We start from the raw sequence: 22,648 nt of genomic DNA, 5'->3' as shown, positions 1-22,648 counted from the left end.
AAAAGGAAGAAAAAAAAAGCCCTTATCATAGCTTCAGAGAGACAAGAACATTTTTTCTGATCCATGCTGTTCTATCAGTTTTTCTTGATTAAATTTCCTCTGTCCCATCTCAACTCAGTCATGCTTGTGGCACCCAGAGACCTATCCTTGTAACAATGATTCTAGTCTACAATGAGCCAGAGAGTAGGACTCCCAACACCCTTAAACACAGTTATCCGACAGTGTACATTTTGAGGCACTGGGTCAGCTCAGAGGCACATTCTCCTTACAATTTCATGCCTCTATTTGAGCTTCCTTACAGAAATATTTGACCACCTAATTCCTAATAATTATTTACACACTATCAGCACGCTTCAGTCCCCAATCCACTCAAGGAACATTTTTCCTGACCCCTAAAAATGCAAACTCATGAAGATATTGTTCATTTAAAATAGAATTGCAAATAGTTTCCAGAACTCTCCTGGCTACTGAGTTCCCAGGATAATTTTTGTGGTTTTATAAATACATTTCCTGTTTTCCCCTAGTGTTTTTCTCCCCCTGTTGAAAGACTTGAGCAAACAGGGAAAATGGTGAAAGTGGCTGTACAACATACAAATGTATAAGCTAAAACTGGACAAGACTTTTAAAAAAATGGTTTTCTTCTAAGATGCTATAGTAGTTACCTATAACAATAATAGATACAACATTTGCAGAGAGATGTGTGATTTTTAAGTTAATTATGTTCCTTTCCACTTTCAAAAGGAGATTAAACTGTTCCCATTAATTTAAGAGTATTTTATTGTATTTGGATTTCCTTATCTCCCTCCCCCCACAAAGGCTCTCAAGATTCATCAGTGTTTGTGGCTGAGAGGATTGAACTCTACTCCTACTTTTAATCTGCCTTTCTGTAAGTCAAACAATGGCCCAGATCACACTTCCAACCACTCTGTGCATGATTCTCTCCCTCCTGAGTGGAAGGCACACCATCCTCCCCTTCCTAGGGCACTGTCCTCCTTCAAGTCCCACAGAGAGTCCCTGGAAGTAGTGACACAGCTTGGAGGAGGTGTTAGCTTTCTAGCAGGGGTCTTTAAGTGGAAGGGAACCCTCATTTAAGGGAGCAGGGGGAAATTGCAGGGGCAGCAAAGCAATGGAAGGTCCTAGGAGTGTGACTCCAGTTTGGCTGCACTGCCAGGGAATTTGATGGGAGGCTGTGGGGGGCAAATACAGGCTTTCATGCAGCACATGCATGTGAGGCTCCTCCAGCTTTGGGGGCAGGCCCTAGAGAACATCCATTTCCAACAGAATGGCTGGGGAGAAACTCTGCAAGGGGAACCACACGGAGACCACCTCCCCCTCAGCCTACTCTGTCAGACTGCCCCTCTTGTGGTACAATCTGGTTAGATGCAATTCAGAGCTGGTCAAAAATGGTCAAACAAAGGGTTCCCCCTCCACCCTCCTTCAAAAGTGTCCTTTTTTCAAAATTGGAATCTTTTGGTGAAAATGTCTTAGTTTTGTGTGTGAGTTTGTCTCTCAGTTTTCCTCCCTTCCCTTTACCAGCAGTGAAATGGATAAAAATGGGGATGGGGTGAGGGGAGAAGAGAAACTCAAAAAGCAAAAATAAAACATTTAAACCAAAAAGTTTTTCATTTTTTTTTATGAAATACATTGAATAGAGGAAAGATCTCATTTCTTTTTGAAACCTCTGAAATAAAAAGGGCTTTGAATTTTCCAATTTTTTTTGTGGACGAGGTTTTTTATGTTTTGACCAGCTCTAATGCAATTATTTTTCCTATGGCCCAAAATGAAATTACTGTGCTACTGAAATGCTGTCCTCTGCCCTTTTTCTCCAGGTGGTTCATGGCCTCTAAAGAGGCTAAGCAGAAATCCAACTGATGTCAATGGGAGCCACAGGTGTTCAATACCTCTGAAAAGCAGACAATTAGTTTCTAGACTTTTTCCCCAGAAAAATCAATGGGAATGGAACAGAAGTAAAAGAAAACCAAGTCCAGTTAAAAGCAGGCAGAATGTAATTTAAGTTCTCACCTATGGTAGCTTCTAGGCCCATTTTACTGATTGTAGAGAACATGTATAGCTGTAATGGATATAAATGGGTAAACATTTAAGTAGTAAAAACAGAAGAATAAGGTTTGATTCTGATCTCATGCTTTCACCAGCATAAATTCCCACTGAAGTTGAGTGAGAGGCAGTCAAGGCCCCTGCTCTTCACAGATTTGTACGTTTTCACACACACACACAAACAAATCACCTTAATGTCACAACATGAAAAATACTAGTTATCTTTGTGATGAAAAATTATTTGTTATTTTTGGTGCTGGAGTCCCATGGCATGGAAATCACCGTCAATTTCCTGACGTGGCTGCCTGTCTCATAGGGGTCTCATAGAGATAGCTAATTAATATGACCATAATTTTTTAGCCTGTCACTTTCACATTAAGCATAGCACAGAGTTCTGCTGATCCTGGCAAGATCAGTGTATGCATTGTAGAAATACACTATAAAAATCACACTGCCATGTATGTGGCAGCCAGATTCCTAACATTAACAGCTCAGCAATTTTGATTATTTGGTGGTTGTTTGAAATCAAAAGGACAAATCACTTGCCAAATTCTGATTCAGAATTGAATAACTGAGTAAAAGGATTCAGAGTGGTGGCCGTGTTAGTCTGTATCAGTAAAAACAATGAGGAGTCCTTGTGTCACCTTAGAGACTAACACATTTATTTGAGCATAAGCTTTTGTGGGATATAACCCACTTCATCGGATGCATGGAGTGGAAAATACAGTACATGAAAACATGGAAGTTGCCTTACCAAGTTGGGGTGGGGGTAGAGTGTCAGTGCTAATGAGGCCAACTCAGTTAGGGTGGATGTGGCCCATTCCCAGCAGTTGACAAGAAGGTGTGAGTATCAACGGAGGGAAAATTATTATTTTTAGTGAGTGCTGTCAAAGCCAGCTGTATGTGACAATTTCTCATAGAGTCCTGTAGCATATGATGTGCCAAAGAATGGCGTATTTCATTTATTAAAATCAGCCCAAACCTCTGTGTTGGCTCTTGTGCTGAGACTTTTCAGAGCAACTTTCAACCTGCAGCAAATGGTCAGAGACTTCTGAGAACAGAATCTCTAATGGAAATGCTCACAGAACTTTGCACAAAAGGGCACAACTAAAATAAGGAGAGTAGATCTTACAGCAGGTGCTGCTAGTAGTAACATCATTCCACAGGTGGAAGCCCTTTTTTCCAATCTATCTGATATCATGCCTGCCAAAATGCCACCTGAAAAAGAGGCACATTAAAGAACAAAAAGGTTATTTCATGAGCATTTTATGCACTATAATTGGACATACATTTCCAGTGTAATTGTTGTAAAGGTACACTTCTATTGTAAACACACACAGAGCATAGGACTGAAAATCTAGTTTGAGTTAGTAGCTTTTATCATCACCATCTATGCCACAAATGATTAGATTGAGCTGGACAACCATGACGGGCACTGTAGTCTGCTTCATTGGCTCCTTCTGAGGTCATCTGTACACCCAGGATGATGTAATTGGAGGGCACATCTAGGGAATGGCTACACTGTGTCATTAGTAGAGTGGCTCACCAGTATTTTCCACCTGGTGCTTTTTGGAACCCAGCTGCGTCAAATCAGCTTCTGGGGTTGAACCAATGAATTAAGGCCTCCATCTCCTCTGGAGGAAGAATAAGCCTAGCCTCAACATGTAAGATTCTACAGCCTGACCATGACAAAAGAGCCATCATCATAAACCCTGTGTCCATCCAAATTCAAGTATAAGATCCAGAGGTATGTCACCCACATTTACTGAGCCACAGAGCACTTGGTAGGGTGTACCAGCAGCCACCCTGTGTCTGCTTTCAGTTTAATATTGGATACATCCTTTAGCTACCCTGGCAAGGATGCAATAGGGATTCCATCTTGTCTCCTCATGCTGCCCTGTCTCCTCCTGTTGCATCTTGTCCTATACCTAAATTGTAAGCTCTCTAGGAAAGGAGCCTCCTTTTTGTTCTTCGTTTATCCAGTGCCTCGTCAAGTGTCCAGTTCTAAATTCATGACTAGGGTTCCTAGGTGCAAAATGAAACAATAACAATAAATCCATTTCTCATCAATGAGTTAAACCCAGAAGACAGGGAGAGAAAAGACCCATGGATCGATATTCTGGTAAAGCATGTGGATGACAGGAGAAATAACCCCCAAATTACAGATAAATACTTTTGAAGTGCTCTTTCCTATTCCATTTGACCCAGTTATTATAGCCCTTTTGCAATAATTTTTCAAGTGCACTTTTGTTCTCCCAATTCTTCCATACTCTACTGCCCCCATTCCTCCCTCTCTCTTTTCAAAGGGTAGCACTCACAGCAAAATACCCAGCTATATATATATCGCACTGACATATCTGGGTCCCCATCAAGCTCTGCAAGTAGCTATGTTGGTGGCTTGGATTTGCAGTGGAGCGAGATTTGTGTTTAGACTGCTGAATAAAATCTCTGTTCTTCTGGGTGCTAACTAGGCTTGGTCTACACTTAAAAGAGGTCAACATAGCTATTTTGGTCAAGATTATAAGCAAGCCCACATCCGACTGACATAGCTATGTCAACATAACCCACAGTGTAGACACAGTTATGTCAATGGAAGAATGCTTCAGTTGACATAGAATCATAGAATAATAGATCTTAGGCCTGGAAGGAACATCGAGAGGTCATCTAGTCCAGTCCCCTGCCCTCATGGCAGGATTAAGTATTATCATAGCAACTGTTGTTCCAGGAGGTGGAGCTCTTAAAATGATGGAAAAACTCCTTCTGTCAATGTAGGGTCCCTCTACACTATGGGCTTATGCCACCATAACTATGCCATGCAGCCACACTGGTATAGTCTCTAACACGGAGATACACCTACCTATGATTGGTTTAAATTGCATGGTGTGAAATTCACTTCTCCTGCACAGAGCCTGAGTGGAGAGGAGTAGTGCAGGTGAAATTCAGGGCCAGGCTGGAGCAGTGGCTGCAACCCCTTTCTGTCACTTACTCAGTGTACTGAGGCCATTAGATCTACATAACTCTGGATCCAGTGAAACCTCCTCCAGCTTACCCCAATCACTGCTCTGGAGACCCCTTCTGCAGCATATTGGGCAGAGGAACTCCAAAATTGGTGTAGTTCTGCTATGCAAGGGTGAGGACAGGATACCTTTTTGGGTCAGGGGTGTGGTGACAGAGGAGAAGAGAGGGGTAAAGGGACCGAGACAGAAGTTTCTATGACACTAGGATCATCCAATCTTTCTTGCACCAGGGTCACATAAGGGGCTATGGATTTATTCCCCTAGACCTGCTACTAAGGCTGGTCATATGGCATAGGATTTGGCTGTAAGTGCCCCATTCTGCTCCCCCTGGTGCCAATTTTGCCATTTTCTGGTGGATCCAAGATCAAGCCCCAATTTCTTAGTAAAAGAATAAAACAGAACAGTTATGTGTGCTACAGATTTCCTAACCTAGGTCTGATTAATAATAGTGTGTTAACTTACCAAAGATTCCACCCACATCGAACAATGTGGAAAGATCCCCAGCTCTTTTTGCATCAAGATGCTCTAACAGTAAAAGCAGAATAAATCTGATTAGAATAGCCTCTCACTTCAAAGCTACAAGAAATATCTTCATTTTATTCAGATGTAAAGCCTGATCCACAGACAGCTTTTGCTCCAGAATAATTATGTTAGCTAGTCGTGTGATTTTTTTTTACCCATCTACTTACAACCAGTACAACTTAGTGTGGGTGCAGTTATACTGGTATAAAGGTGCCTTACACCAGAATGACTTATTTACAAGAATAAGCTTTACTGGTATAAATAATTGTATACTGATATAACTTTGTCCATGCTAGAAGGGCTCATACCACTTGAGTTAAAGTGGTAGAACTTGTGTGTATACAAGAATTTTCTGGTTCGTTAGCAACAGCCTTAAAAATAATCAGAGCACCACACAAACAACAAGTACCATTGAGTAATGCTGCTTTGTTTCAGAAACATGCTTGATACAAATTAAGGCCACACAAAGAGCCTAATCCTGAAGCCCTTACTTACGTGACCAGTATCACTGGCTGGCTAGATTGTGTTGGTTAAACGCAGCCTGGAGTAAGGAACAGAGCAAAGCTGCAATGCCCCAGAAGCAGAGGGAGGCAGAATGACTCCTTGAACTCCCCAGCATGCAAAGGGACACCCCTGCAACTGGATTTTAAACTATACGCAACAAAGACCATGTCTTTGCATGTGTTTGCACAGTGCCTAGCACCGCGGGGCATCCGAGTGCTACTGCAACGTAGGGTGGGATATTCAAAAGCATCTAAGGGAGTTAGATGCCCAACACCTCTAATGTTGATATAGTAAAACTAATTATATTGTTTTTAAACATTTAAAAAAAAACTTATTAGCTAATCTTCACCCTTCATCAAACCTATTACCACAAAAGTACTGGTTACTAGGAGGGCATACTGCGGCTTGCCAAAGGATGTAGTGAGTATCCCTACTGCACACACTTCCCTACAGGCATTCTGCCTGCCTGTCTCTTCTGGTCATGAGGCTGTGGATTTAAAAGCCAGAGGACAGCCCAAAGAATATGAACTTCTTGGGGCAGCATGCCTTCCTCTATGTTCTGTATCGCACACAGCACAGTGATAGTGATGATCTAATGAAATAAATAAATAATAGTAATAAAGTCATTCCTTTGTGCAGCTTATTACGATCTTTGGGATTGGTCAGGATATAAGGCACCATTATAAATATATGATTATTATAGGGTTTATGCAATTAAATATTTTTGGTGGGTTCTCAAGAGCCAAAGACATCACAAAGACTTGCAATTTTCAAAGAGAAATCAGATTCTTATTTTTGTGGTCGCTATCCCTTAATTCTCAGTACGTATCATTGATATATATAATAAATGGCAGTCTTTCAACTCTACTAGGGCAACCATAGCTTAAAACAAAAGCAGTAATGTTTATTTTCACATGACTAGGCTCATCATAGGTCATGACACTATCTAACTAAACACTTGTTTTCCTCCCACAGATACTTACCTACGTTTGTGATATAGAGTGGAAGCCAGAAAAGGAAAGTATAACTGACTAGTTTAGCAAACAACAAACAGAGAGAGAATTCTATGACTCCCTAAGGAGAGAAAAGAAAAAAGAACAAGGTTAGTACCTAGACATGCATTATTGTTTTTTCTTTGGTTCTGTTAAACCACACCATGCAAGCAATCTCCAAATGGCATCTTAAGCCTTTCTGTCTCAGGAATTTTTCCCTTGAGTCTTCTGGTTCTGGAAGCATGAAGCTTGTGATCAAAACAGATTGCAGTATTCTACTTGTATATCTTTCTCTCTTCATGTAACTGTACTGAGCTAACCAAAACCAGAATACTAATAAGGACAGCTAGAGCTTAAAACCACTTCAGAGATTGACAGCGATTTTCTGTCATGTTACATGTATCTTCCCTTTTATAGAACTGATCTGGGTGCATACTGTTGCGACCTGGGGGTGTTTTCTCACCAACTTAAATTGCTCCAGGATTTCACCAATGGTATTTCTTCAAAAAAAATCCACACAGCCTGTATGGTACATGGTCTCAAAGAGGTACCTAGTTAGGACTCAGCACAGTAAAAGTGGGTGTTTATTTAACATACAAGTCTCAGTATTCTTTTACCCTATCGCCTTAGCTGAGAATTCTGTATAAGGTTAAGTTATTATAAAAACACAGCTGAAGTGTATTCGACTGCCACATAAACCTGTTCCTGTCAATCCTTCCCCCACCATTTGCCATCTTCTGGCAGCAGTTTGGGGTTTTACACAGTTTTAAGTCCTTGCTGTTATGCTACTCCTGCAAGTGTCAATATGGATTGCTGGAGATTTGCCCCACCACCACCACCTTCATGTTTTCTAATCCCCCCTGCCCCAACACCCTCCCTCCCTCCCCCACCCACCCCTTGCTGTATTTAAAGTGTTATTCATTCCCACCCAGCAAGTGACAGGAGAAGTGAAGGGGGAAGACTCGAGGAGAAGGCAGAAGAGGATATTTTAGATATATATCATCTTGCTGTTGCAGGATAGAATGGGTAGAATCTGGGTAGGAAAATGGGTAGGACTGGGTAGACTCTAAGGCAGGGGTTGGCAACCTTTCAGAAGTGCTGTGCCGAGTCTTCATTTATTCACTCTGATTTAAGTTTTCACGTGCCAGTAATACATTTTAATGGTTTTAGAAGGTGTCTTTCAATAAGTCTATATTATATAACTGAACTATTGTTGTATGTAAAGTAAATAAGGCTTTTAAAATGTTTAAAATGCAGAGCCCCCCGGACTGGTGGCCAGGACCCGGGCCATGTGAGTGCCACTGAAAACCAGCTCACGTACCGCCTTCGGCACCTGTGCCATAGGTTGCCTACCCCTGCTCTAAGGCCACAGGAGGATAGCATATAGTGCCAGGAACTCTTTCCTACATTCCCACCAGCCCAATATCAGTTCCAGCTGGATTTCATTTGTGTTTCCTTGAGCAGAACTGTTACCCTGAATTCAAACACAACCTCCCCCCTTTCTTTTATCCAACAGCCTGAAAGTTTGAGTTCTAAGATGTTCCTCTACATAAGCAATAAAATGTGCTTTCAAATTAGGAGCTTTTGAAAATGACAATTATAATTTATGAACCTACTACTGAAGGAAGTCATCTACCTGAAGAAGTGATGCCGTTTGTGACACTGGTCCAAATTAAATCCTACTGTAAGCAGGTACAACTGTATTGACTTCTGTGGCATTATAGCCTGCTTACACCAGGGTAGAGCATGGTCCACTAACTCTATGGAAGATGTAGGTAGGAGAATAGGAAGGAGTTTCTATCACATTTTAACAATTGCTGAATTCATTTTTCAATTTAACACTTAAACAACATAGACAGCCAATTAATGCAGTGAAGCCCTGGTGTAATCAAGTGCTTTTCTTTAACAGGTATAATATTATTAATATTTCATAATGTACTTCTGGCACATGGCTCACCAGGGTAAGCAACCTGGCGGGCTGGGCCAGTTTGTTTACCTGCCGCATCGGCAGGTTCGGCCGATCGCGGCTCCCACTGGCCACAGTTCACTGCTCCAGGCCAAATCGCGGCAGTGGGAAGCCGCGGCCAGCGCATCCCTGGCTGCTTCCTGTAGCCCCCAGTGGGAGCCGCGATTGGCCGAACCTGCTGATGTGGCAGGTAAAAAAACTGGCCTGGCCCACTAGGGTGCTTACCCTGGCGAGATGCGTGCCAGAGGTTGCTGACCCCTGATGTACATCAATACAACTACTCCAAATATAAGGACAAATACATATACAACAGAGGGGTAATGGGCTATAGAATTTTATATTATATACCAAATTCATATAGCTCAACTTCAGACTTCCACTTCAAACCTACTCACCAAAAAGCAAAACCAAAACACATCTGACAAAAAAAGCACATGCACGGAAGTTCAGCTTGCTCATACTGGATGAAGAGTTCATCCCACTTAAGAATATCACAGAACTGCAGAACCACTTGAACTAAAGCTGGTCAGAAATCAGAACTTTTGTCCTGCAAGAAATGCTGATATTTCAACATTGTTTTTTTGCCTCAAAACAGGATGAAAAGTCAAAATTGGTATATTTTTCAGGGAATGAAAAGTTCCAAAAAATTTTTATTTGGAAACATTTTGTTTCAGTTTGATATTGAACTACATCTGCCTGAGCTGCCAGTGCCTCATAGGAATTGTAGTTCAGATGCCTCATGCCCCCATTCCTCGCTATGAGCCAGGTTCCCCAGCAAAAACTACATTTCCTATGATACATTATGGCAATTCAGCCAGAGGAGAGACCGAAGAGCATCATGAGAGATGTAGTTTAGCTGAGAAGCCTGACCCAGAGAGTAGAATGAGGAAGACCTAAATTACAACTTCAGTGAAGTACCATGGTAGCTCAGGTGGTTGCAGATTAAAATTGAAGTGACTCAAAACATTCTGATTCTGTTCAATAAACAGAAATATTTTGATTCAGGTCAACCCCAACCCAACAATTTTTTTTTCAATTTTCCATTGTGAAAAAATTTCAAGAAAAATCAGTAATTTTGTAAAAACTACATTTTTCCATTAAAAAAATCCCCAAATTAGAAAATTCCAACCAGCCCTAACTGGAACTAGTCAGTTACCTGAGGTTTCAAGGAGCATAAAAAGAGGTGCTATGAAAGGACAGTTCTGTGGCTACCGCAGAAGAGGCTGTAGGTATTTCAGCTACTCCCCCTCCACCCCTGACAATTCAAGGTTGCCTCTCTGATCCCCTTATTTCTCTCCCCGCATACATAAATATTGTCCCATTATGTTAATAATGTCATCAAACTCTTGGGTTCTGAAATGTGTGAGTGCTACCTATACAGCTTAAAACTCCAAGAGCAAGTTTAAACTTGCACTCACTAACTTTTTGGATGTTTGTAAATTCTAATATGTGATTTATTAATGTATTCAGTTGGCTTATTTGAGCCAAATGTTCCCTTTTTCTGTATCCTCTCTTCTTCTGAATAGGACACCCACTTTATCTTACACTATGTACCCCCTGATTTCTGACATCCAGTCAAAACTCAACCAGACTGAATAAAATACCAGTTTTGAGATGGGAAAACCAACTTTGTCCACTTCTCCATTCAAACTGTATAAAAATCAGAATCCTGTAGGACAAAAGCCAAGTCAACGTAGAGCAGATAAGACTAATGCATGTACTCACAGGTATTCGCAAAGCACCTATGAAGCTGATAGCTGACATTCTAGTTCCACCTTCCACATTGACTGCCATGTTATGGTTCAGCGGCACTGTGCAGTTCTCTCTATCAGGAAGCAAACACTGCATCGCTGGATCCTACATACAGTTTCCCACCACCACAAAAAAAAAAAGTAAATACATTAAAATGTATGTAGTAAACAACCAAGTCATTCACGTCTTATTACTTTACTTTTTGTACTACAGAAAGTGATTCACCGATTCCAAAATCTTTAGTGAAAAAAGCACGATTGTTTAGGGCTGCATGCATTTACTTCTGGAGTCAATACAGTATCTGTATTGTGAGCAGATTTCAAATTTCAAAACCACTACACATCATAGCGTGCCCTGAACGGAACCCAGCTATTGGAAATTGACTTTATTTCTTCTACTTTTCAATGGCTTCTCCCCATCCATCATTCAAATATGGTCTCACTAGTTGGAGCTGAAAACACTTCTTGGTTAACATACTGAAGATATCACTGACATTACCTGGCTTCTATATAAATATTAAGATGATTTTTCCAAATTTATATCCCTTGAATCTTCACATTCGTCAGTTTAAGCAGGGATCATTTGTACTGTTCAGGTATGTATAGCATATGCTTAGTTTTAAAAGACTCATGAGTTTGTTTTGTTCCTCACCTCTAGTTTTCAATCTTACTCATTCAAGCAGTGACACCTATGAATTAGATCAATATTATTGAAGGGCTAGATTCTTATGTTTCACACTGAGCAGTACCTTACTCTACCTGGCTTCAACAGCAGTGGCATCAATTGGAGGGGGTGGGGGGAAGTGAGAGCAAATCCTCCCCCCCACCCCATGCTTTTTGCCCAAAGTTCCATAGGCGACAGAGCAGGGGGGCCATGGCCCAATCATCTTTAAGCAGCTGTCCCATACTAAACAAATACAGCTGCTGCCAGAGAGGTCTGGATGAACACCCCAGCTGTGTAGTTGCATTGCTAATAAAGTTTGACCTGGCCTCCCCTCTGTACACATGAAGGGGTGGCCAAGCCACGTTTCAGTGAATGGTGCTGCAACCTGGAGCACAGGGTTACCACACCACTAAAATGTTGGAGGAGTGATGTGGTGACCTGTACAGCAGAGTGCAGGGGAGCCCATCGACAACTCAAACTGGCTCATGCACCATGTGGTTAAGGGAGGTGTACACTCCCTGGCTGAGGGAAACCTGGGGGGTCCCTTCAGGAGGAGGCAGTGGGGAAGGTACTATAATTTGATCATCCTCCATTGGAAGAATCTGATTTGGCACCTCTGTTGGGGTAAAGTACTATTCAATATGATTAGAGACTCGAACCCATGCCTAAGTGTGTGAAGCCAATTATCCAGAGATTACATTGAACCAAAACCTCTCATGTGCTCCCCCTGTGAATCTTGGGGAAGTTCAGACCTAAATCTAAGACTCACCACTCACTCCTACGCGTGATGACAGAAATTTTGGATACAAAGCTGTCAAGGTCCACTGAAACTATTTTGCCAGCTTGTAAAAATGATAGGTTTAGTAGTTGTAGCAACCCAGTATTTCACCTGCACTCTGTGGCACTGTCACACTTTAAGATGACCTAGCAATGCTTCTCTTTTTAGCTGCAAGAGGATTTTAATGTACGTTCACCCTTCTTCTAACTATCACATATCTGTGTTAAATTTTGGCCAAGAGCTTAATGCTATCACATTTATTTGAATCTAAGCTTGGAAAGATAAATTGGTACATTATTCCCCCTGCACTTGTGCGGTAGATGGAAAGTGTCTGATTAATATTAAACAAACTGACATGGAGAACAGATATTAAAGCTTAAAAATGATGGAACAGATTTGAAAATGATACTTTCTATTGAGTGATTTTGAAATAATCCTATTTACACATCTGTTTTATTTTAAATGGCAACAAATTAGCAGTAGACAATTTCAGTTTTAAATCTTTAAATAACTGAAATACCCTTGATACTGTAGTTTACCATTTGCAATTCAAGCTATCAATCCCAAACACAAAACAAAAACATTGGTCAAAATCCCTTCAGTCATTATTCAGGAAAACTTCCTATTGACTTCCACAGGAGCATTGCTTGAATAAGGGCAGAGTAAACCTGCAGGATACCTGTAAGCACAATAGCCTGATTGAAATCATCTGAGTAAATGCTGCTCATTTCTCAGACAGGTGACTCTAATGCAAAGAGATGATGATTCTGAAGTGGAAGTTACCAATACACAACACATATCACCTCTCTTAGCAATTCAAGTTGGAGATATGTATCAATATCTTGGAGTTAAGTGCTAGACCTAGATAAGGAAAAAGCAATTTGAGCTTGGCAGGGATAATACTTTTCAGCTTTGTCAGTGAGCGAGAACAGACATATGGTACACTCCTGAGCTCTGGGGAAGGATTTATTATTGCTCAATAGTGTATAATTTTAAGAGGCCAACCTGACATGACAGGTAATGTATCTAGAAACACATTCTGCTTTTATTTGTTGCGTATATTGAATATTATTTTTCTTTTTCTAGTGTTTAAAGTGGCCAGCTAAGAATCAGTAAGAGCTGCCAATCTAGTATGCTAGGAATTGACTAGTTCTAAAACCACTGAACATCTGCTGTTTGAACAGGTATCAAGAAGCAGAACTATGATAATCTTAGCTTAGATATAGTGTACCCATTGTAAAAAATATATTCAACCCCACATTTACAAGAGCAAAATTAGATCCAGTTATCCTCAACTGGATGGGAAAAGGGCAAGGTCTCAAAAACAGAGCAGAGGCAAATGGAGAGCGTTTTTTCCCTGGTTATTTCTCAACATTATGAACAATTAACACAAATAGCAAAGAAAACACATATTAACTCTGACAGATTTGACAGCAAGCACCCCAGTGCTGCTCAGCCAGTGTCCGTTTGTCATGCTCAAGATGGAACACCTCTCAGGATAAAGTCTCTTTATCCATTCAGTCTATAGCCTCTCTGCACAAACTGACAACAAGAGTGCCAGTTACTGAGAATTATGATTAGAGCTGGCAGAGCAAATTACAGCCAACAGTTTATTTTCAAATTTCAGCTACCCCTCTGATACTTGACATCATGGAGGATAGGTCCATCAATGACTATTAGCTAGGATGGGCAGGATAGTGTCCCTAGTCTCTGCTTTTACTATCCTCCATGAATTTATCTAGCTCTTTTTTGAACCCTGTTATGTTCTTGGCCTTCACAATATATTTAGTAAACAAAGGGATGCAGAGTGAAAGGTATCTAAGTTTTGGTTATTTTTGTCTTGTAGTGTACAGCACATTACTCTGCTCTCCTAAATGAAACTCAGGGATGCAATTATTGCAGAGATTAGATCCCAACACTGTAGTTGTGACCAAAGGTCTTCCAAATTTGGGGATGTTTTTGATCCAGGCTATCGGTTTATGCTCGTCCCCTTATCACTACTGTGAATTTTGCTCACATTGCTCTCACTACTCTTCCCCTTCTTTTAAAATTAAAATTTTCATTCTGAAGAACTCAAAGTGTACCACAGAAATGATGTAACTGGTTTTGTAGGTGAGGACAATAGGGAACAGAAGTTGTTAAATATGTCGTTTTTAAGAAGCAAAAAAACACTAAGGGGACACTACAATACAGAATAAATTAAGGGGAAGATTTTCATATGCATAAAGGACAGTCAGTCACCCAGCTGTCTTTTGTGTCTTTGAAAAATCTCCCCCTAAAACACTGTTTTACAGTAAGTTGAAATATTTTTATATTCATATTTTTCTATAAGATCTTTAGCAGATTGAAACATTCATGGGTAAAGCCATTTTCATTGGAAAGATTCTATCTGAGCTTAGAAAATCTCACATACAATTTTAACTTACGACATTTAATTTTACCTGAAGTTTGTCAGTTTCTTTAAGATTTAAGGTTGGCTCATGGACTCTGAATTTATTTGTACCATTCATGTAGGACTTTGAGCTCTGAAAAACAATTTAAAAAAAGCACTACCTTAAAGAAGTCACTGATGCTAGAAGTAGGTTTAGACCCTACTTTTACATACCAAAGATCTATGTTCATCACAACTCAGCTGCAAAGCCAAATGGAAAAACTTATGTTTTGACGACTGTACATTCTAGTTATTTTAAATTCAGGTGGAGCTCTGTAAATCTTGCAAAATGTGAAAGAGAAATTACTTTTCTCTATTCTCATTTCAAATTGTGCTGTATACAGGAGCGGCACAGGAAATTCAGATTTTGAGTTCATTTTACTTAATGGCTTTGACATTTTTCACTACAAAATCCACACTTTGTAACAATACTTTAATCACAATTAGACTTCCTAAACTGATCCATTTATTTCAGAGGCTGCTATTAAGGAACTATTTCTCTCCTCCTCCCTCCCCATTGAAGATAAAAGTTTCTCACATTCTCTTATAAATATTCATTCTAGCTGTTTGAGCCCAGGAAAGGTTGTAGTTGTGGTCTTTGAGGTACGCCTCCCCCCACGAGGATCTGATCCTATCTATCCTTTCTATCCTTTGTGGGCTTCCCAGGCCCCCAACTGGAACAGATCTAAAATAGATGCTTTCCTGTAAATACAGCCATTCATTTACATGTACAGTTGCACATCAGTGCATGCTGAAATTGCATTCTTTGAAAAATGTCACCATATGACACTTTATCTAAAAAGATTTGCCATTGATATGAAGTGTGTAGGTTGGGTAGCTTACACGTAAACCTTAAATGTATGTTCACCACCAGGTAGAGAGCACATGGGGCTGTGTTCAGTGGGTATAACATTAGAGGAGCAGAAGGAGGCACTAAACTTTACAAAGTGCCTTAGTACCTCCCGAATGCTATGTAAAAAATAAATATAGTCAGAAAAGCATGCCCGGTCCATATCTGAATTTAATTTAATTTAATTAATTTAAAAGGAAATATAGACAAAATTTGCCCTAAATAAAGTGTATGGATGCATATTTTTGTTGTTCTTTACTTGTGCATTACTCCAGTGCAGCAAATTTATGGAGGGATGAGGTAAATTATGTATAATCCATAAAAGATAAAGTGCAGTCAAAGATTGAAGTAATCATCCTTGATGGGCCCAAGTCCAAAAACAAGGGTTCTGCAAAATACATACTAGAAATGGTCTTACTGACAAGAAGAGTCGTGTTGGGAAGTGAATTACAATGATCTAGCAGAAAGAAAATCTATTATCTGAGGAAAGACCAGCTATATCTTTATCTAAAGGTTAAGGGCTTGGCTACACTTGCTAGTTGCAGCGCTGGTGAGGGGGTTACAGCGCTGCAACTTAGCAGGTGTCCACACTTAAAAGCTCAGCCAGCGCTGCAACTCCCTGTCTGCAGCGCTGGCTGTACAGCACCGAGTCCAAGCAAGGGTAACAGCGAACCGGGAGACGCTGCTGCCTGCAGGCAGCGCTGCATAACAAAAAACCCACAGGTCGTGACACTTGAATGACTCGTCGAACTCAGGTGCTGTAATTGCCTCCAGGGATAGGGAGGTATCCTCACTGACCAGCATACCCATTCTCACCCTCTGGTCCCATTTGCTCACACTCCACTGCCTGGCATCAGAGCCTGGAATGTATGGAAGCCGGGAGGTGTAGAGGAACCACTACGAGGTAAGAAGGTCTACTGAAGGTGTTGAAGACGCCAGGAGTTCATCAGGCAGCACACAGGAACAATTCTTATGCCCAACTCATGGAAAAGATAGCTAGCCAGTTGCGCGCGCTGGCAGCACTTGTTACGACTGGAGGCAATCTCACCAGAGGAAGCCTGTTCACTGGGTAAGAAGCTTTATATAAGGATGCAAATGTTTTGGGAGCAGGGGGGACTAGGGGTTCTAGCCATGACACAGCATACCGGCAACACGATGTAGGTACCCAAAGGCCCATGGAATTAAAAAATAAGTTGGGCCCTCCCCACGTTGGTACCTGCGTCCCTTAGTGCTCCACATACGCACCCTACGGACCCAGACCCACCACCTGGCTTGTCCCAGCGAAATGATGAAGCAACCCCCACCCACGCCAGGTGAGCCCGGAATGTGAGCAACGATGGCTTGTAGATCTGCTGCTGGAAAATGATGTGGGTGTACGCGGTTCAGTGTATTCCCGTAGCGATGCTCACTTAATGCTTCTTACCACAAGTCACAGAAACACCTCATCATACATGGCTTCCGCGCAGTGAAGCCAACCCCAACCAAACCAACCACACCCACACAGCCGCGTTTCCCAAGTGTATCCCAGGTGAGCCGTGTTGCAAGATGGGCTTTCTAAGCTGCGTGCAGATAGGGCGTCAAATGGGTTCAAGTTTTATCTCATAGCATCGCAAGACTTTGGACTCAGTTCCACGCAAGTCACCACAGAATAACCCCATGCCATCGCACAGTGAACGCAATCCTCACACTCTATAGCACTTACATTCTTTCTCTCAGAGGTGAGCGTCCACGGGCAGCCCCCTTCCCTTGCCCCGACGCCCCGCACACATCACGACAACCGCCTATCCCCCATTATCGCATACAGCTTGGCTACGTCTACATGCCAGAATCTGTAATGATACGCTACAAAGATACATCATAAAACATGCAGACTCTGATAATCAGTTTTCCGTTCGTATTAAGTGACTTGAATACTGCTCTCAAGCGCAGACTGATTCTGAAAGACCGCAGACAGTTAAGACATAAACCAAGGACGTTAGTAAGGATAGGGACTAAAGAAGTCAGTTATGAAATGTATATTCCTAACAAAAAGAAAAAGTTCATAGCGAGAAAAGGAAACCTAGAAAAAGGAACAGGCTGAGCAAATAAAAGAGAGGAAGGAAGGCCGCCCTGGAGGGATTGACTACAAGGGACGTCGGAAGAGCAGGGCGAATGAACTTAGTGATAAAAAAAGATCTTCATTATGCAGTATTTTTTACTTTCCAAACTATGTGATATTGGAATACGGGCTACTTACACTGATGGAAGGTGATGCGACACGAGCCGATATTCACTTATGAGGTGTGGTACCCCGCCGACTGGTGAGCCCGGGGTGTGCCGCGATGGTTCCACGTCACCGTTGCGGGCTCAAAAGCCGGAAAACGCCCGTGTCTATGTCAGGTAAGGACATAGTGGGACTGGAGCGATAGGCCGGGGCGGCGATGCCGGACTGGTAGGAGTCAGGCTACCAGGGTTAGCCACAGAGGCAGCATGGGAACCCCCTTAAGCAGCCCCACAGAACCCCCTTCTAACCTCGCGGACCTAAAATAGCCGCGGGCACAAGCACGCTGGGGGGCGCAATGCGGGAGGTTCTGGGGCGTCTGAGCGAGCTATGGGCCGGGGTGCAGAGGGCATGGGCGGAGTCCCCAGGCACCTTAAGATACATACCTTCCGCCACGGAGTCCAGTCCAGCGTCGGGCGCTATTTCTTAAGTGGAGGGCCCGATGATCCAGCCGGGGAGGTCGCGCGTTTCGCCCGCGGCTTCCCCTTCGCTGCGAACAAGAGCCCCAAAAGTGGCAAGAGCGGGGCTTGCTGCGCTCGGCCAGAGCCTCGAACCGAACGGCGTGTTTCACGGCCGGCGCGGCAAGCCCCGCTACGCCCTCCACTGGGCCCGCCGCAGCCGCGCCCCGATGGCTGCTAGCTGAAGGCCGGGCCATGCCGATCTCCGCCGCATCACCAAAAGGAGCGGGACATGGAGCAGAACCGACGGAGGACGGGTAAGTTACAAAAAAAAAAATAAAGAAGGTTGCCTATGGTGCGGGCCCTCTTAGCGCGGTCCGATTCCTGGCAGCACGGGTCGCTGGAACAAGGAAGCGCGATATGACCCGCAACCCTTCGTCCCCTTCCCACAACCCATAGCGCAAAAGGGAGAGGTGCTCTGGGATAGCTGCCCACAATGCACACACTCACAACAGCGCTGCAGACTGTGCAAGTGTGGACACACTGCAGCGCTGGTCGCTGTCAGTGTGGACACACTGCAGCGCTGGCTGTACACAGCTGTACAAGCACAGCTGTAACTACCAGCGCTGCAAAACTGTCAGTGTAGCCATACCCTAAGAAGAGAAAAAGTGGAAGACTTTTTTTTCCATTTCACTGTTTAAATGTAATATACTCTGGTAAAGAGGAAAAAGTCTGAAGATGAGGACTAGACTGAGTGGCTACTTATTAAATATTTGCACTTTATCTTCTGGAGAGAAGTAAGAAGTTGAAAAGTCTGGAGTCTTCCAGATATGGAAGAACTTTACCACAAGAATTTTTAAAAGAACTCATATTTCCAAAGAAAGGGAAAGCCATGTTAAAGAGTTCTTAGAACAAAATAATTTCAACATGTTCATGCATATTGATCAGCTGGGACGACCAGCTGCAGGGTTGCAAGAGCAGCGAACAAGAGGTTAGAGTAGAAGCAATGAAAAAGAAGATACCAAAACTTCACTTGAATTTTATATTTCTTTCCCTATTTCAAATGCCATTAAACCTGCCCTCTGCTGTCACTTATCAAATTCCTTTATTGCAGATTGCATAGACTGCTTGAATTACAGCGTTTGTGGGGAGTAGATCTCTGTGGAAAGCTTAGACAAAAACTCCACTTCTGGCATTTACACCAGACTCTGAAATATTTTGAAACACGTTTCAGATGTACAAGTACACCTCTACCTCAATATAAATGTGACTCGATATAACACGGTAAAGCAATGCCCTGGGGGGGGGGGCAGCTGCACACTCCGGCGGATCAAATCAAGTTTGATATAACACAGTTTCACCTATAACATGGTAGATTTTTTGCTCCCGAGGACAGCGTTATATTGAGGTAGAGGTGTACACAAACCAAGGTAAAATGCCCAAAGCACTTAAGTGCACCTTCTATTTTTGGGACTGTTGAAAAACGTAATTTAAAATGAAATTATCTTCATGAGTGTGTTTCCAGTTAGAACTTCTTTTTTAAACACAGAAAAGCCAAATACAAGTGACAATGTGTATCCTGAGCAATCTGTGGAGAAAGTCGGAGTTGGGTGTTTTAGGTTCTGTTCCAGTCTCTGCCACTGACTTGGGAGGAAAAATGATCAATTTTTGCACAGCTTGTAACTTACAGCGTAGTCACTTAAAGTATGGAGGGAACTGGGCTCCTGTGAGACTTCAAATTATGGGGGACACGAGAAAAAAATCACCAGACCAGCTCACAGATCGTGCCTTAGATTTACTCTCTGTGAGGAACTACTCCTCATGGTAACTTTTCATGTTTGTGTTGCTTCATCTGCAATTAGATGATTGTCTCTGCTCTGCTTAGATTCAAGTACACTCTTGAATTACTATTTGCAAAAAATGTTTCAGAAATTTTCAAGGGGACCCATGCCACATGGGAATTTGCTTCTCGGAAGGACTGAAAACAAAGTGGGAGCTAGAATTTTATGCCTTCCTGCAAAATTCTGCAACTAATCGAGCAGGGCCAAGGTCTTTGTTTCAACTGATGGCACTGTCTGTTTATTGTCCTAATACCTTAGCTGTATCCTCTCAGTTGTCATTCAGCTACACTTCACAACCAGATTTGTTACTCAATATTCTATTAATTGGTTTAACTTCTACACATTAATCCTGTGGTGAATGCAGGAAAGCGCACTGAAGTTAACAGGAGCTGAAGGTACTCTGTACTTTTCGGACCTCAAAATTTTAAATTTGAGATATTCCCACATTCAAACTTCATGTGACTTCCTATGATTTACTGAACTCGTGGCAAATTTTGCATTCTGGAGCTATTTCTGAGTGAAGTCTAGGAGAGAAATGTGTTTAAAACCTCCTATGGGATTGCAAATAAGAATCTGTGGGAGGGAGTGATGCTTTATGCTCCAGAGAGCAAAGTTTCCATGGAAACAGTAGGTCAAATGCATCTGACAATGAGGCTGGGTGTGGGGCAATTATTTTGCTGATGTTCATGAGAAGTCAATGACTTTTTGTTTTTTCAGGGGGCTGAGGGGTGACTCCAAAAAAACAAATCCTCAATTGCCTTTTTTTTTTTTGGTTCTACAGCCACAAGACAGATATAGTTGAAAGTCATTTTTTTTCTTTCATTATCAGCTTTTGGTTAGGCAGAAAAGCAATATGCTGTGCAGAGCTCTTTAACAATGCTTTTCAGTAACAGTGCACTGAAGTGAATGGAATACATTTACCTCAGCAATGCTCAGTGGCAAATTCTGAGATCTATCTTTCTTTCCAGCAACTGTATGAAGTGATTGAAACATCAGGATGTTTCTCAATAGGTAGCAAATAAATACTTAAGAAAAATATCTTGCAGCTCAAACTGTCTATGAGTCAATCCAGTAAGAGATTTGCTTGTATTTAAAAAATGAGAAAGAAATAAATGGAAAATATAGACAGTACAGTATTTTCTGAAATGAGGTGACCAAAATATGTGATAAAGTCAAAAACATATGCTTGAGAAAATGGCAAATGAAAAATGATCAGAAACTTTATAGCAGAAGAAATTGAAAATATTAAAGATTATGTCCTTTAGAGAGGAGAATAGTAAGAGGATAAGAGAAAGCAGTACAAGAAATAATACATGCTTCAGAGAAGGCCAATCTACCATAAATTACCATAGAAGAACAAGACTGCATGGAAAATTAAGAAAGCCAATATATTCAAAACAGACAGACACAGACAGGACATTTTCTTTCAATGTACAATTCATCTTTGGGATTCACTGCCAAAGGATATCATTAAGGCAAATGATATAGACCCAAATCATTCCTTACCCCAGCGAAATCTGGGGGCAGGAGAAAAATACATCTACATTAGGATCCTGTTGTGGAGATCTTCCCCCTCAAACTGTTCCTTATGCTAATTTAAATAAAACAAAAAAAATCAATTTTAAATTTTAAAAAAAACCCTCAAAACTCCAATTTTTATTCCCACTCCTCCCTCCACAGCAAACTGAATGAATAATACTTGAATTCCACTACAAAACCAACACATTACATTATCAAAAGCCCTACCACCAAGCTTAATTCATTTACCTGGCAGGTATTACAGCCTCTCATTGTTCAAATGTATACCAGAAGGCTAGTTTCATACTGTAACTACCAAATGATGTCCTATTTATCCATTAAAAAAAATAAAAGTAACATGAAATATAACAATGAATAGTACAATAATGTTCACTTACACTGGATGGTTTGCAAGCGCAACTGAAATCTTTAGGGTCTGAAATACAACAAAACACCAGTTAATCAAACATAAGGAATCATTCTCCTATTAATGCCTGGTCTGCACTTAGAAAAGTTGCTATAACGGTATAACTATGCCTGACAGGGGGTATGTTTTTTTGTTTTGTTTTTTACTGATGCATTATATTGGTATAAGCCTCAGCACAGATGCAGTATACTGGCATATAGATGCCTTATACTGGTAGAGTTTATTTTGCTCCCCGAGCCCACATAAGCTACATTTGTATAAGCAGTTCTATACTGATAGAATTGCCTCCAAACTGTATGCATGTGCACACGTGCACATTCTTGCTGCTTTAAACCATAATTAAAGCAGTCAAACTTTCTGGTATAGTCTAGCCCAGACGTGGGCAAACTATGGCATGCAAGACTGTTCTGCCTGGCCCCTGAGCCTCTGGCCAGGAAGCATAGTCCCCAGCCTCTCCTCCACTGTCCCTCCTCCCCCACAGCCATGTCGGCTGCCCTCTGGCCTGCTGCTCCCACTGGGCAGCGTGGGAAGCGCAGCTGGCTCTGGCCAGGTGTCGCGGTTGCGAGCTCCTGCTGCTGGTAAGGGGGTGGGGAGAGGGGAGTGGGGGTTGGGTAAGAGAGTGGAGGGGTCTGGGGGGGCAGTCAGGGAGGAGGGGGCGGTTGGATGGGGCAGAG

General features: G+C 41.9%; 1 protein-coding gene across 1 annotated transcript in view; it reads right to left on the bottom strand.

The window, feature by feature from the left end:
• Positions 1–22,648, bottom strand: part of SLC37A1 (solute carrier family 37 member 1) — a 57,375-nt gene that overhangs the window by 9,536 nt on the left and 25,191 nt on the right. The window contains exons 10-16 of the mRNA XM_032763618.2: positions 21,946–21,983; positions 14,691–14,774; positions 10,782–10,913; positions 7,082–7,172; positions 5,535–5,597; positions 3,188–3,273; positions 2,023–2,071 (exon numbers count right to left, since the gene is read on the bottom strand). Of these exons, the coding sequence (XP_032619509.1) occupies positions 2,023–2,071; positions 3,188–3,273; positions 5,535–5,597; positions 7,082–7,172; positions 10,782–10,913; positions 14,691–14,774; positions 21,946–21,983 (543 nt within the window). The remainder of the gene's footprint in view (positions 1–2,022; positions 2,072–3,187; positions 3,274–5,534; positions 5,598–7,081; positions 7,173–10,781; positions 10,914–14,690; positions 14,775–21,945; positions 21,984–22,648) is intronic.

The sequence above is a fragment of the Chelonoidis abingdonii genome, chromosome 1 (assembly GCF_003597395.2).
Source record: "Chelonoidis abingdonii isolate Lonesome George chromosome 1, CheloAbing_2.0, whole genome shotgun sequence".
NCBI classification, from domain to species: domain Eukaryota; kingdom Metazoa; phylum Chordata; order Testudines; family Testudinidae; genus Chelonoidis; species Chelonoidis abingdonii.
This window is presented reverse-complemented; position numbering and strand designations above follow the sequence as displayed.